Below are 15,509 nucleotides of genomic sequence, written 5' to 3' on the forward strand. Positions count from 1 at the left end.
AACCAACTGGATGTGTGAATGATTATTCTGATAAAACCATTAAATCATTCTCAATAGGACATGTGCATATTAAACAGCAGAGTGATATTTGCTTGAATGTGTGATATGTGCTAGATATCTACTCCTTCTTTTCTCTCCCAAACAGACGTGAAAACAAAACTTGAGGAAGAACAGAACAATTCCAGTGAACTCTCTGAGAGAAAGACTGCTCTGGAGAGAGAACTTTCAGGTGAGATGTTTCCATAGGACAGAAACAGATACTGCTCAGTACTGCTAGGAATGACTGGTTGGAGTCCTACAAAATATCTCAGCCTATCATGACTAAGTGTACTCATCATAAGAAGCCCTATACCTCTGTTTTCTGTTACAGAGACAAAGAAAACACATGAAGAGCAGAAGAAGGAACTGTGTCTACTTATTAAAGATAAGGCTGACCTCACATGTCATCAACTAGCATCAGGTGAGCCTTATTCTGTGATACCACCCTGCCCCCTACTGGGCATCAATGGGTAGTGACACGAGACAGGGTTCAGACCCATTATGCCATTCAGTAAAAGTCTTATAATAATGATGTCAATAGATGGAGAATATGCCAATTAGATCAATTAGATGTGGAACAGGGAAAGTGAATCAGACTTGTAGCGTTGGTCCTCCTCTGGTTAGCCAGTTACAGTGTTCAGAGTTCAGTTACAATTAAAGGTGGTAAACTACATATATAAAACTATTGAGGGGACTTGTGTCGCACATTTCTAGTCCATCCATGTCCATGTTGCTCTCCTTGTTGGTCTCCAAGACAAATTAGAGAAACCATCAAAGAGAGCGTTGGACGAGCAATGGTAGAGAGAGAGCACGGGCCACGCCCCTCTCTTTTGTATCCTTCAGGCAGGAAGTCCACCTGACAGTGTGTCTGAGCAACACTGCCCTCAGGGGCTATGGGGTGTGTAGTCAGTTATGGAGTGTCTAGTCAATGCAATCAAATCTACCTAGACCTGGGGTCCAATGTTCCCTCTAAGCTGCGCGCCTGTGCAATCGCTCACTGCTCGCACATTCTCAGCGCACAAGAAAATCTATGCAGCGCATGAAATAAAATTCACCATAAACGTATTATTTAATATCTAATATTAGACCTAATCTAATCTAATTAATTAGACCAATAATGTGTTTTTTGTACCATTTTTCAATGTAACACAGTGAGTGACAGGTGTCCAGCCAATGATACGATACGGTTTACTTACGCTACGCAGCCAATCATAGCATTGATAGTGCTTGCATATGTGCCCTGCCCATACGCACCATGCAGGTTAGCTAGCTGACAACAATGCGGCGGAGTTAACCCATTTGTGCCGGATGCTGCGTAGCGCAGCATTGCATCTACCTCCGGTTGCTGCGTTACGCACATTTGAATTTGCCGCCAGTTGCTGCGTAGCGCAGCATTTTTGATTTGTCGTAATGGACTGGACCACAGCCAGGCCAAAGCAGGACTCTCACATATAACATATAACATACTATACATCCCATGAACAACAAGATTTTTGTCTTTTTCATTTTAAGTGGGCCAAATCGCTTATATTAAAAGTAAACTAATGAAAATTGCTGCTGTAATTTGATTCTTTTAATAAGCCATGTAACTTGCTATGATCCAAGGTTTTGAACAGGTGTGATACTGGTGTGTGGCCACAGCGTGCACATCTGATGTTGCTCACAGTGGTCCTCAGTGTGCTCAGGGAGCTTGTGTGTATGCCCAGACACATGAAAAATTAGAGGGAACATTGCTGGGGTCGTCACACTAGACATCATTGATACAACAGCATTGTAAAGGCCCAGTATAAACTATGTATATGTCCTCCACAGTGGACTTCACTCTGGACCCTGATACAGCAAATCCTTGGCTCATCCTGTCTGAAGATGGGAAACAAGTGAGATTGGGAGACAAATATCAGAATCTCCCTGACAACCCAAAGAGGTTTGATCCTGTTGTCATTGTCCTGGGGAAGGAGGGCTTCTCCTCAGGGAGATTCTACTATGAGGTGCAGGTGAAGGACAAGACTGACTGGGACCTAGGAGTGGCTAGAGAGTCCATCAACAGGAAGGGGGAGATCAAATTTAGCCCTGACAATGGGTACTGGACTGTGTGGCTGAGGGATGGGGAGTACAAGGCTCTAGCTGGCCTTCCTGTCCTCCTCTCTCTCAGTCAGAAGCCCCAGAAGGTGGGGGTGTTTGTAGATTATGAGGGGGGTCAGGTCTCCTTTTATGATGTGGACAACAGGTCTCATATCTACTCCTTTACTGGCATCACCTTCACTGAGAAACTCTATCCATTATTCTGCCCTCACCTTAATGTTGATGGTAAGAACTCAGCCCCACTGGTCATCACTCCTGTCAATTAAACAGACTGAGTTATAATCTTTGTGGGATTTCATGTTTTTCAGATTTTCATTTTTCATTCTTTTGCTTTTTTATTTGTACTTTTTTCTTTCTTGATATGATGTAGAGAAACCCTGTTTAGGTGATTTACAGAAACAGTATAGAACATATTGTGATGGTCATGTATTTTCACACAAAACTAAAAAGATGAAATGAGATGAGATGAGATGCTTCAATGCAAATGTCTGATATCTGATCCCCTCTCATTGAATGTAACGTACTTGATTGCTAATATGTTTATTATCATTGAATACAGGATAAGATTTTAATATAAATTTGGTTGAATAAATATGTTATTGCTGAAGTGGTTCGCTGAATCTCTTTGTTGAGACACAGTAGATGATGCTCATAGAAAACAGACACTCATGTAATCACACTGGTAGATAAAACACAGACACACACACACGACACTGTAGGAGGTAGGTAGCTTTATATGTACTCAAAGCATTACATTGCATGTGCGCATGCGCACACACACACACACACACACACACACACACAGCAAAGTCATCTATAGTACATACATACACCTCCAATACGTATTCAAAACACATTTTGTCATCATCATATATAAATTATAAAAATTAGACATTAAAAAACATTAGAATCCAACATATCTGAGCTGTAAACCATTTCCATATGTATTTAAAGTAGAAGACAAAGAGAGGATAACACTCTGGGGGAGAACTGTACTCTCCTGTACTCTCCTGTACTCTACTGTACTCTACTGTACTCTACTGTACTCTCCTGTCCTCTCCTCTACTCTACTGTACTCTCCTCTACTCTCCTGTACTCTACTGTACTCTACTGTACTCTCCTGTACTCTACTGTACTCTCCTGTACTCTACTGTACTCTACTGTACTCTCCTGATTCTACTGTGTTTCACTATAGTTGGAATAGGTTGATACATCAGGGAGACTTGTTTTCACACAGCTGGTTGAGAAAGACCATGACAGGGTGAAATCAAGGGAGGACAAGAAGAAGAAGAAGAAGAAGAAGGGGGGGGGGGAGAGATAGTGGGGGGGGGGCGATGTAGAGAGTTGCATCATTGTGACGTGCGTACCTGTGTTTGTGTCGTAGGCTTATAAAACAAGGTACTGTTTCAACAGTCACACTGAAGAAGTTAGAGCACCAGAATAATGAGCTGTGAAAAACCTCTCAGATACTCAGGATAAGGAACTCTGGTGAGTTTGATCATTCATGTACATTCTGTGTATATTCTGCCCCCTACTGGGCATCACTGGGTAGTGACAAGTGACAGGCCTGAGATCCATTCTGCTACTCAGTTTTAGTTCTATTATGAAGGCAGTAGATGGAGAATAGGGAATTTAGATATGGGACAGGGAGGGTGAAGTTCTGCCTACGTGACCTTCAAGAAACTGCATTGGGAAGAAGCTGCCGGTTGAGAGGTAACAATAGCATAGCTGCCACAGATAACATTTTATTTAATGATTCCTCAAGTGACGACTGTAACTACAGTATCAACAACTGTTCAACTGTCTATGCAGAGTTTAATAAGTACTTCTGAGAGGCTTGCTAACAACCTCCACGTAACTTTTAATGACATAATATCAACTATTCTGTAGATAATGTACATATAAACATACATCCAGTAGTATGAACTATTCTGTAGATAATGTACATATAAACATACATCCAGTAGTATGAACTATTCTGTAGATAATGTACATGTGAACATTGTACAGTAGTATGAACTATTCTGTAGATAATGTACATATGAACATACATCCAGTAGTATGAACTATTCTGTAGATAATGTACATGTGAACATCATACAGGAGTATGAACTGATTAGACAGGTGTAAGCTTATGTCAATAGATGTGGTGACCTGACTACAGTGGTCTCTTCTGTGTCCACAGAGCTGAGGAGGATGCAGCAGTATGCAGGAATGTGCTGTTTAAACATGTAATACATTGATGATGTATGACAGTGAATGCCCCCCCCCCCCCCTCCTTGACCTGTGCTTTGGGCTCTGGTGCTACACATGAATGCAGGCATGACAGAGGTCAGATGATCAGGATGCTCAGTACTGTGTTGACAAGGAACAAACATTCTTAGTTAGTCTACAGCTGGTCATGGAGACATGTTTGAATTGCCTTTATACAACGGTTTGATCACAACAAGCATTATGATTGGAGGAGAGACGTTCAAAGCTTTATTCCCTGATAAAGTAACAGCTATGACATGTTTAACTGTTTTCCATACATTACAGTCATATGCGCGTTTGTGACCATTGTATAAATGCGATAAGTCACTTGAGTCTGTGCTTCATCCTGAATAAAGTCACAGCTGATGGGTTTGCGGCCTCCGCTGTGACTTTATTCAGGATAAAGCACGGCCTCTCATTCCTTATTGCTTCATTAGCAACACTGTTACGACTCGAGGTGAAAACTCGTCCACGTCTAGGGGCTGTAGAGGAGTCGCAACAAAAAGGTAGTACACCGAACTTATTGTAGGAATTATACAACAACAAGCCACACTAATATTCAGGTATTTATTTACTCAGGGCAAACACACACACTAGACACACGGCAAGGGGGAAAGGGAACTAAGAGTGGTGCCAACGCAAAGAAATCATGAACAAAAGTGATGTCTTAACCCAGTGCAACAGTAAGCTATACTATCAAGGCTATGCTAAAAATGCTATGCTACACTAGACTAATACATACATGGGGCGGCACCCACTCCTAACCTGGTGAATTGTAACAGAGATAAGCCTACGTGGTGGAAATGTAAACCCATGGGTCTCTTACCTATTCACCTTACCCCTATGGCGTACAAATAACAGAGACAAACTATGACAAAAAACTACGTAAACAATGACTACAACCTAATGTAAGAAAACACGATGTAAACTATAATATGTATGGGCTTCGAACAAACAAGGCAATAGCGAGTCGACGGCACCCACAAGACAACAATGAAACGGGTCGACTCTGGAGGGGAAGACAGGCGGAGCTTTTAAAGCAAACGGACAGCCCTCTGATTGGACAGGAACAGATGAGTGAAGGGGACGAATGGCCAATTGTTGACGGTCACCTGAATGTAGAATGACAGGGTAAGGTAGAAACAGAAGGAAACACAAAACACAAGGACACACGTACATGCAGCAGTGGGAACGTAACAACACTGACCAAGGACTGATGTCTGTCACTCACTGGATTGTGCTGAGTTGACGTGATGCATTTGAATGTTGAGGTTGATGACACACCCAAGAGACACTCTCAATGTGAAGCAACAGACTTGAACACACGTCTCCTTCCTCAACATGGCCCATGTGTTGGTGTAGTTACAGGCTCCCCTCTGTGCCTGGGTACTTCAGTTACAGGTGCAGGTCTTAATCAAAATGGAATATGGTATACGATATTGCAGTGAGTGCAAACATTTTTCAGCATATATGGTCCCAAGAAGGAGCATTTCGTTGTCTCTGTACTTGTACTCTGCACAATGACAATAAAGTTGAATCTAATCTAATCTAAAAATGTCTGTTTACTCACTGGATTGTGCTGAGTTGATATGATGCATTTGAATGTTGAGGTTGATGACACACCCAAGACACACTCTCAATGTGAAGCAACAGACTTGAACACACAAACTGCAGTGAGTGCAAACATTTTTCAGCATATATGGTCCCAAGAAGGAGGGACATCTTCGTCTGATTTATTTGGAGGCCAGATTTTGCGAAGAACGTTTGTTCCACTGATGTTACACCTACGCCACACTTTCAAAAGAAAATATTATATTATAAACATATAAATTGCAGCATTTTCTTCAATAACATGACACTCATTGAAACGTTGCTAATCACCTCACACCGAATAGAATGTAGCCTACAAAATAATCAGATATGACACATTTGATAGATTACAAAGGTCATATTTGTTTATTGGAATGTTACTCTTCCTGTGTAAAGGTTGTCTGTGTTTTGGCCATTGGGCGAATAAAGAGCTCACTAACCAGTGGCGTTACTTCTCCTTTAAAACCATTCAACGTCACTTTGCTGAAATGAAAGTAAAGTGAATTTGCCGATAGACGCGCAGTTTTCTTCAGAAAGTCGCTCAACACTGCTCAACGGAGTATATTGTCCTGTCCTGTCTCCTGCGAAATCAATCGAAAGAGTAAACTACAGTCGTTTGTGTTCCTCCCTGCGCGTTAATGAGCGGAGCGACGGAAAACCAAACTGCGTTGCGTCTTGAGTAATAAGAGACAGCACGACACTTTATGTCGGCGTTCCAGAAGAACAGACGCGACTCAAAACGCAACCTGCTTACCTATTGGAGCATTTAAAACATTTGTTTCTAAGCGAACAATTTGAAGCACTGAACAATTCAGTGAGTCAAAGATGCAGGTCATTGAGATGAACAGAACTTAATGATTCAGTTCAGTTCGGAGATTCGTGATGCTCATGAATAGTGCTGTACTGCTAGTGGTTGTTTAGGGCTGTTGTTTGCGTTGTGAGCTGTCGGGATCACACGGGCTCGTCCAAGTAAAGGTAGGCCTACCATCTTTCAGAATAAAAGCAGAGCTAATGACCTTTCTTGCTTATTAGTTTTTTTATTAAAGACCACGATTTACAAATCAGGCTATATTACAAGACAGTAACCACCATATCCAAAAATAAAATTAACAAAAGCAAAGATGTGACCGATTTTAAGTATCTCATAAAAATAATTCACAGTACACACTTTTTTTGTTGCTATGCAGTTTGAGTGAGTCCAACAGAGATACCAATTCCTAAGTGAAGGCTTTAAATCTGTGGATCTGCATCCCAAACTTACATTTCTGTATGTAAAATGTACCCATGAAATCGTAATATTTACATGAATTCCAGTTTCCTGGAATGTCTTTTATATCCAAGGTAAAGTTACATTCAGAGTTCTCAGAGAAATGTACAGCAAGGTCGTCCCAGATGTTAGAAATGGAATTACATTTATAAACAAACAACACTAAGTGACTCAAAGTGGCTCAATATTGCAAAAAATATTGCAATTCTTGTCAACATCAGCAATCTTAACATTGGTAAGATGCATGTTGTGCAAAACTTTCAAACTGACCACTCTTGCTTTGTTTAGTACACAAAACCAATATGTCCTATCAATGAATTCCAGTAAATGTTCCTTTTACAAAGAAACACTGGTTCTTCAATGGTCCTCTGTGGCTCAGTTGGTAGAGCATGGAGCTAACAAAGCTTAGATTGTGGGTTCGATTCCCACTGGGACCATATATACTGGAAAATGTATGCTCTCACTGCAATGGAAGTCGCTTTAGATAAAAGTGTGGCGTATATAACACCTCTCTTATCCGTTTGTTACCACACTATGGGTCGTTTATATCCTTGGATGTTGTAAACAGATCAGTTGTGTCCTGCTTCCTAGATATGTCTGCCCCCAGCAGTCTCCAGTCTGAAGAGCTGTTCCAGTGCTCCATCTGTCTGGACGTGTTCACTGACCCGGTCTCCATCCCATGTGGACACAACTTCTGCATGGCCTGCATCAACACACACTGGGATAAAGGAGACCTGTGCCAGTGTCCACTCTGTCAGGAGAAATATCCTACAAGACCTAAGCTCTGTGTAAACACGGTAATCAGAGAGGCTGTTGATAACTTTCAAGCAAGAGACCCAGCCTTTGCCCCAGACCCAGCTCCAGACCCAGAACCAGACCCAGCTACAGCCCCTGCCTCAGCTTCAGCCCCTGCTCCTGCCTCTGCTCCAGCTCCAACTCCAGACCCTGCTCCAGCCTCAGCTCCTTCTCCTTCCCCAGCCCCTTCGCCAGCTCCAGCCCCAGTCCCTTCCCCAGCCCCAGCCCCAGCCCCTTCCCCAGTCCCTTCCCCAGCCCCAGCCCCAGCCCCAGCTAGGCCTGGTAGCATTTGTTCAGGGAGGAGGTTGGTGTACCTTGGGTTCTGTCTGGCTGGTCTGGTGTTCTTCGTGTACCGACAGACCCACCTGGAGCCTGACCAGAGTGGCACATGCTCACTGACACACCCAGAGGCAGCATGTAGAAGACAGGACAAACTGCTGGGGGGGTGGGGAGAGAAGATGGTGGGTATGGTGGTGTGTATGAGAGAGTGGGGAGGGAGGATTGTGTGTGTGTGAGAGAGTGAGTGAGTGAGAGAGTGGGGAGAGAATATTGTGTGTGTGTGTGTGCGTGTGTGCGTGTGTGTGTGTGTGTGTGTGTGTGTGTGTGTGTGTGTGAGAGAGAGAGAGAGAATGGGGAGAGAAGATGGTGGGTATGGGGTTGTTATTGTCTTGTTTATTAGTTTTTCTGTCTCAGCTTCGGAAGATGAAGGTTGAGATGCAGCAGGTGATCCAGGACCGTCTGGAGAAGGTGAAGGAGGTCAAACACACAGCAGAGCTCAGCAAAGTGAGTCCTCCTGACCCCTCACCTATGACCTATTCTAATCTAGAAGTTGCTCCACCTAACAGTACTACTGCTGCTAAGAGGTCTACATGTGTTAATGGAGGGAGTCAGAGAGGTCTTGATTACTGGAAGCTGTGGTTCTCATGGTTTATACAAATGTGTCTATTCGATTTCGATAAACATTGTTGTATGATGTGGTCATGTTGATTTGCACATTAATTTTTCCTCAGAGAGAATCAGACAGAGAGAAAGAGGTCAGTTTGCAGTTCATCCGTGATCTGAAGCTCTTGATTGAGAGAAGCCAGGCTGAGCTCATTGAGATTGAGGAGCAGCAGAAAGCCGCAGAGAGGCGGGCCGAGGGGCTCATTAAAGAGCTGGAGGAGGAAGTCACTGAGCTACAGAGGAGAAGCACTGAGCTGGAGCAGCTCTCACACACTGAGGACCACCTCCACCTCCTCCAGGTCAGTGTCCCAATCTCTGGTCGCTACATGAGGAGTGCTGCTCTTTTATTAGAATCCTTTGTTTTTATTTATTAGTCCTGTAAAGCACATAGCATTGTAATTGTGTATGACATTTACTGTACACTATACAGTATGTATCGATTTATTTTATTTATTTATTGACTGATAGATCATATTTAAAATGTAATTTGAACATCACTCTCAATGCCAAATGTCTCTTCTCTCCTGCTGTCTCCCGTCCAAGGACTGGTCTGAGATCAGAGTTCACATTGATTCTCTCTCTTCCCTCCTGTTGCAGAGTGAGAGTCTCCCATCCAAGGACTGGTCTGAGATCAGCGTTCACATTGATTCTCTCTCTTCCCTCCTGTTGCAGAGTGAGAGTCTCCCATCCAAGGACTGGTCTGAGATCAGAGTTCACATTGATTCTCTCTCTTCCCTCCTGTTGCAGAGTGAGAGTCTCCCATCCAAGGACTGGTCTGAGATCAGCGTTCACGGTGATCTCTCTGTAAGGACCGTGAGAGTGTTCCTGTCTCAGCTGGTGGAGAAACTTCAGAGTGAAACCAAGAGGATGTCTGACGTAGGTAAGGACTGATGAGGACAGACCTTCTTACATCAATGTGGACAGTACCTTATATCTGATATTCATTTGTTTGCCCAAGAAAGAACCAAAGTTTTTCAAGAAAGAACACGGTATGAACTACATACTGTAAATACCTAGTTAGGAAAAAGATACCTACTTTTAAAAAGATACGTGTCCATAGATGTGGTGACCTGACGACAATGGTCTCTTCTGTGTCCACAGAGCTGAGGACGTTGCAGCAGTATGCAGGTATGTGCTGTTTAAACATGTTCATCATTATACTCTGCTGTATATACAGTGCCCAGCGTAAGTAATAGGACAGTGACAAATTTGTTCTTCTTTTTGCTCTACACTCCAAAAGCTTGGATTTTAAATCAAACAATTACAATGAAAAGTTAGGGTTTTATTTGATGGTATAGAAGAAGAAGATTATTTGGCCATGCAATCAATTCTCATTCTCTCAACACACGTGCACACCCAATGGAGAACAGAGCTCTGGGCACAGGGTCAGCCATATTCAGCACCCCTGAAGCAGTTAGTGCCTTGCTCAAGGGCACAGTGGTAGGCACCTTAGATATGATTCCAGTAACCTTCTAGTTACCAGCTCACATCCAGCTCCCTCCTGGGGGGGGGGGATTGAACCAGCGATCTGCCAATTGCTGGCCTGCCTCTCTAACCTGTAGGCTACCTACCTACCTATTTGTGTACATACAGTTGGCAGGGGTTTAATCCCTGCACACCGCTGCTGCACACCACTGCACTTCAAAGCCACCGCCATACCGTACACGCGCGGTAAAGTGCTGCGGAAAGCCACCACAAGGTGGTGAGAAGAGCTGTGAAGGATGTTTGAAAAGAGAGTGGTTTGCCTTATCAGATACATGATGATTGGCAAAATCAAGTTTATTATAGCATCCCATGAATTGCAGATCACGCATTCTCTCACAGCGCAGAGAAACAGTAATAATGATTCATTTATTTTGTATATCGCTTTTTTAAGGAATCGTTTGAAGGGGGAGAGTGTGTTGGATAAATTGTCATGCCTTTGTTTGTTAATCGGACACGATCAAGAAAAAGATTCCCCTCCCTGGCTGGCTCGGAAACTTGTAGTTTCACCATTAAACAATTACAAAAACACGTCTCGCTCCAGTCACACAGGACTGTAGGTGGCTCTAACCATCCTCCATGCACTCTCTCCATCCTCTCTGGTGACAGAGTCGGATATATTTGGTGATGATTAGGACACTATTGAGAGGCAACGTGTTGGTAAAAATGACACCCATTACTAACTAATTTGGCCACGTCTCTTTTCAATGTCTTCCACGCGTGTCTTTTTTCCATATAGACGTCTGGAATGGACATTTTACGACAGCGGACATGTATTCCCCTTGGTTTGGCTAATTCCATAATGCTGCAAATACAAATCATCAATATAGGCTACAGGGTCCATCCGACTGCTGTCGTTGAATTTAAGTTATAGTACTTTTAAATAAAATACTGTTAACCAGAGCTGTTGATTTGATCCGTTCAGGTTTGCAAAGCTGACCCCGTTATCTCCTCAGTCACCTGTCTTTATAGTTTTCACCCAGGTTAACGCCTTCTATTCAACGTATTTCTGATTCCTGTCTACATACGCCAATAACATTCAAGAACTACATTTCGTCATCAAGGTCTCCCCCACCCCAACCCCCTACTGGGCATCACTGGGTAGTGACACGAGACAGGGCTCAGACCCATTATGCCATTCAGTAAAAGTCTTATAATAATGATGTCAATAAATGGAGAATAGGCCAATTAGATCAATTAGATGTGGAACAGGGAAAGTGAATCAGTCTTGTAGCGTTGGTCCTCCTCTGGTCAGCCAGTTCCAGTGTTCAGAGTTGATATACAATTAAAGGTGGTAAACTACATATATAAAACTATTGAGGGGACTTGTGTCGCACATTTCTAGTCCATCCATGTCCATGTTGCTCTCCTTGTTGGTCTCCAAGACAAATTAGAGAAACCATCAAAGAGAGCGTTGGACGAGCAATGGTAGAGAGAGAGCACGGGCCACGCCCCTCTCTTTTGTATCCTTCAGGCAGGAAGTCCACCTGACAGTATGTCTGAGCAACACTGCCCTCTGGGGCTATGGGGTGTGTAGTCAGTTATGTAGTGTCTAGTCAATGCAATCAAATCTACCTAGACCTGGGGTCGTCACACTACACATCATTGATACAACAGCATTGTAAAGGCCCAGTATAAACTATGTATATGTCCTCCACAGTGGACGTCACTCTGGACCCTGATACAGCACATCCTCGGCTCATCCTGTCTGAAGATGGGAAACAAGTGAGACATGGAAACAAACGACAGAATCTCCCTGACAACCCAAAGAGGTTTGATCCTGTTGTCATTGTCTTGGGGAAGGAGGGCTTCTCCTCAGGGAGATTCTACTATGAGGTTCAGGTGAAGGACAAGACTGAGTGGTCAATAGGAGTGGTTAGAGAGTCCATCAACAGGAAGGGGAGTATTAAACTTAGCCCTGACAATGGATACTGGACTGTGTGGCTGAGGGATGGGGAGTACAAGGCTCTAGCTGACCCTCCTGTCCTCCTCTCTCTCAGTCAGAAGCCCCAGAAGGTGGGGGTGTTTGTAGATTATGAGAGGGGTCAGGTCTCCTTTTATGATGTGGACAACAGGTCTCATATCTACTCCTTTACTGGCATCACCTTCACTGAGAAACTCTATCCATTCTTCTGCCCTGAACTTAATGTTGGTGGTAAGAACTCAGCCCCACTGGTCATCACTCCTGTCAATTAAACAGACTGAGTTAGAATCTTTGTGGGATTTCATGTTTTTCAGATTTTCATTTTTCATTCTTTTGCTTTTTTACTTTTACTTTTTATTTCTTGATATGATATAGAGAAACCCTGTTTAAGTGATTCACAGAAACAGTATAGAACATATTGTGATGGTCATGTATTTTCACACAAAACTAAAAAGATGAAATGAGATGAGATGAGATGCTTCAATGCAAATGTCTGATAGCTGATCCCCTCTCATTGAATGTAACGTACTTGATTGCTTATATGTTTATTATCATTAAATACAGGATAACATTTTAAGGTAAATTTAGTTGAATAAAGATGTTATTGCTGAAGTGGTTCGTTGAATCTCTTTGTTGACACACAGTTGATGATGCTCATAGAAAACAGATACTCATGTAATCACACTGGTAGATAAAACACAGACACACACACACGACACTCTAGGAGGTAGGTAGCTTTATCTGTACTCAAAGCATTACATTGCATGCGCACACACACACACAAACACACACACACACACACACACAGCAAAGTCATCTATAGTACATACATACAATCTCCAGTACGTATTCAAAACACATTTTGTCATCATCATATATAAATTATAAAAATTAGACATTAAAAAACATTAGAATCCAACATATCTGAGCTGTAAACCATTTCCATATGTATTTAAAGTAGAAGACAAAGAGAGGATAACACTCTGGGGGAGAACTGTACTCTCCTGTACTCTACTGTACTCTCCTGTATTCTACTGTCCTCTCCTGTACTCTACTGATTCTACTGTCCTCTCCTGATTCTACTGTACTCTCCTGTACTCTACTGTACTCTACTGTGTTTCACTATAGTTAGAATAGGTTGATACATCAGGTAGACTTGTTTTCACACAGCTGGTTGAGAAAGACCATGACAGGGTTAAATCAAGGGAGGGCAAGAAGAAGAAGAAGAAGAAGAGGGGGGGGAGAGAGATAGTGGGGGGGGGCGATGTAGAGAGTTGCATCATTGTGACCTGCGTACCTGTGTTTGTGTCGTAGACTTATAAAACCAGGTACTGTTTCAACAGTCACACTGAAGAAGTTAGAGCACCAGAATAATTAGCTGTGAAAAACCTCTCAGATACTCAGGATAAGGAACTCTGGTGAGTTTGATCATTCATGTACATTCTGTGTATATTCTGCCCCCTACTGGGCATCACTGGGTAGTGACAAGAGACAGGGCTGAGATCCATTCTGCCAGTCAGTTTTAGTTCTATTATGAAGGCAGTAGATGGAGAATAGGGAATTTAGATATGGGACAGGGAGGGTGAAGTTCTGCCTACGTGGCCTTCAAGAAACTGCATTGGGAAGAAGCTGCTGGTTGAGAGGTAACAATAGCATAGCTGCCACAGATAACATTTTATTTAAAGATACCTCAAGTTACGACTGTAACTACAGTATCAACAACTGTCTATGCAGAGTTTAATAAGTACTTCTGAGAGGTTTGCTAACAACCTCGACATAACTTTCAATGACATAGTATGAACTATTCTGTAGATAATGTACATATGAACATACATCCAGTAGTATGAACTATTCTGTAGATAATGTACATGTGAACATCATCCAGTAGTATGAACTATTCTGTAGATAATGTATATGTGAACATCATCCAGTAGTATGAACTATTCTGTAGATAATTTACATGTGAACATCATCCAGTAGTATGAACTATTCTGTAGATAATGTACATGTGAACATCATACAGTAATATGAACTGATTAGACAGGTGTAAGGTTATGTCAATAGATGTGGTGACCTGACTACAGTGGTCTCTTCTGTGTCCACAGAGCTGAGGAGGATGCAGCAGTATGCAGGAATGTGCTGTTTAAACATGTAATACATTGATGATGTATGACAGTGAATGCCCCCCCCCCCCCTCCTTGACCTGTGCTTTGGGCTCTGGTGCTACACATGAATGCAGGCATGACAGAGGTCAGATGATCAGGATGCTCAGTACTGTGTTGACAAGGAACAAACATTCTTAGTTAGTCTACAGTTGGTCATGGAGACATGTTTGAATTGCCTTTATACAACGGTTTGATCACACCAAGCATTATGATTGGCGGAGAGACGTTCAAAGCTTTATTCCCTGATAAAGTAACAGCTATGACATGTTTAACTGTTTTCCATACATTACAGTCATATGCGAGTTTGTGACCATTGTATAAATGCGATAAGTCACTTGAGTCTGTGCTTCATCCTGAATAAAGTCACAGCTGATGGGTTTGCGGCCTCCGCTGTGACTTTATTCAGGATAAAGCACGGCCTCTCATTCCTTATTGCTTCATTAGCAACACTGTTACGACTCGAGGTGAAAACTCGTCCACGTCTAGGGGCTGTAGAGGAGTCGCAACAAAAAGGTAGTACACCGAACTTATTGTAGAAATTATACAACAACAAGCCACACTAATATTCAGGTATATATTTACTCAGGGTAAACACAAACACTAGACACAGGGCAAGGGGGAAAGGGAACTAAGAGTGGTGCCAACGCAAAGAAATCATGAACAAAAGTGATGTCTTAACCCAGTGCAATAGTAAGCTATACTATCAAGGCTATGCTAAAATGCTATGTTACACTAGACTAATACATACATGGGGCGGCACCCACTCCTAACCTGGTGAATTGTAACAGAGAGAAGCCTACGTGGTGGAAATGTAAACCCATGGGTCTCTTACCTATTCACCTTACCCCTATGGCGTACAAATAACAGAGACAAACTATGAGAAAAAACTACGTAAACAATGACTACAACCTAATGAAAGAAAACACGATGTAAACTATAATATTTATGGGCTTCGAACAAACAAGGCAAT

At 42.6% G+C, this 15,509-nt stretch overlaps 2 protein-coding genes across 2 annotated transcripts in view; both read left to right on the forward strand.

The window, feature by feature from the left end:
* The window catches only part of LOC310824355 (zinc-binding protein A33-like), a gene marked incomplete at its 5' end in the record, with an annotated part of 4,205 nt that extends 1,635 nt beyond the window's left edge, over window positions 1–2,570 (forward strand). The window contains 3 exons of the mRNA XM_083697611.1: window positions 146–229; window positions 371–460; window positions 1,852–2,570. Of these exons, the coding sequence (XP_083553737.1) occupies window positions 146–229; window positions 371–460; window positions 1,852–2,387 (710 nt within the window). The 3' untranslated portion in view covers window positions 2,388–2,570. The remainder of the gene's footprint in view (window positions 1–145; window positions 230–370; window positions 461–1,851) is intronic.
* A 3,894-nt stretch (window positions 2,571–6,464) lies between these two features.
* LOC310824348 (E3 ubiquitin-protein ligase TRIM21-like) lies at window positions 6,465–12,980 on the forward strand. Its single transcript, XM_083697605.1, has 7 exons — window positions 6,465–6,939; window positions 7,823–8,487; window positions 8,720–8,809; window positions 9,037–9,267; window positions 9,716–9,848; window positions 10,070–10,096; window positions 12,111–12,980. Exons 2-7 carry the CDS (start codon window positions 7,825–7,827, stop codon window positions 12,644–12,646), a joined length of 1,680 nt encoding a protein of 559 aa, XP_083553731.1. The 5' UTR covers window positions 6,465–6,939; window positions 7,823–7,824; the 3' UTR covers window positions 12,647–12,980.
* Window positions 12,981–15,509: the final 2,529 nt, after the last annotated feature.

Source organism: Argentina silus (assembly GCF_951799395.1).
Source record: "Argentina silus genome assembly, contig: scaffold_107, whole genome shotgun sequence".
Taxonomy (NCBI): domain Eukaryota; kingdom Metazoa; phylum Chordata; class Actinopteri; order Argentiniformes; family Argentinidae; genus Argentina; species Argentina silus.

Bases quoted from the DNA above. Each gene is read 5' to 3' on its own strand.
- LOC310824348 (XM_083697605.1), top strand. From the start codon at position 7,825: ATGTCTGCCCCCAGCAGTCTCCAGTCTGAAGAGCTGTTCCAGTGCTCC. The intron at 8,810-9,036 runs GTGAGTCCTCCT...ATTTTTCCTCAG, and splicing joins ACACAGCAGAGCTCAGCAAA to AGAGAATCAGACAGAGAGAA. The intron at 9,849-10,069 runs GTAAGGACTGAT...CTGTGTCCACAG, and splicing joins CAAGAGGATGTCTGACGTAG to AGCTGAGGACGTTGCAGCAG.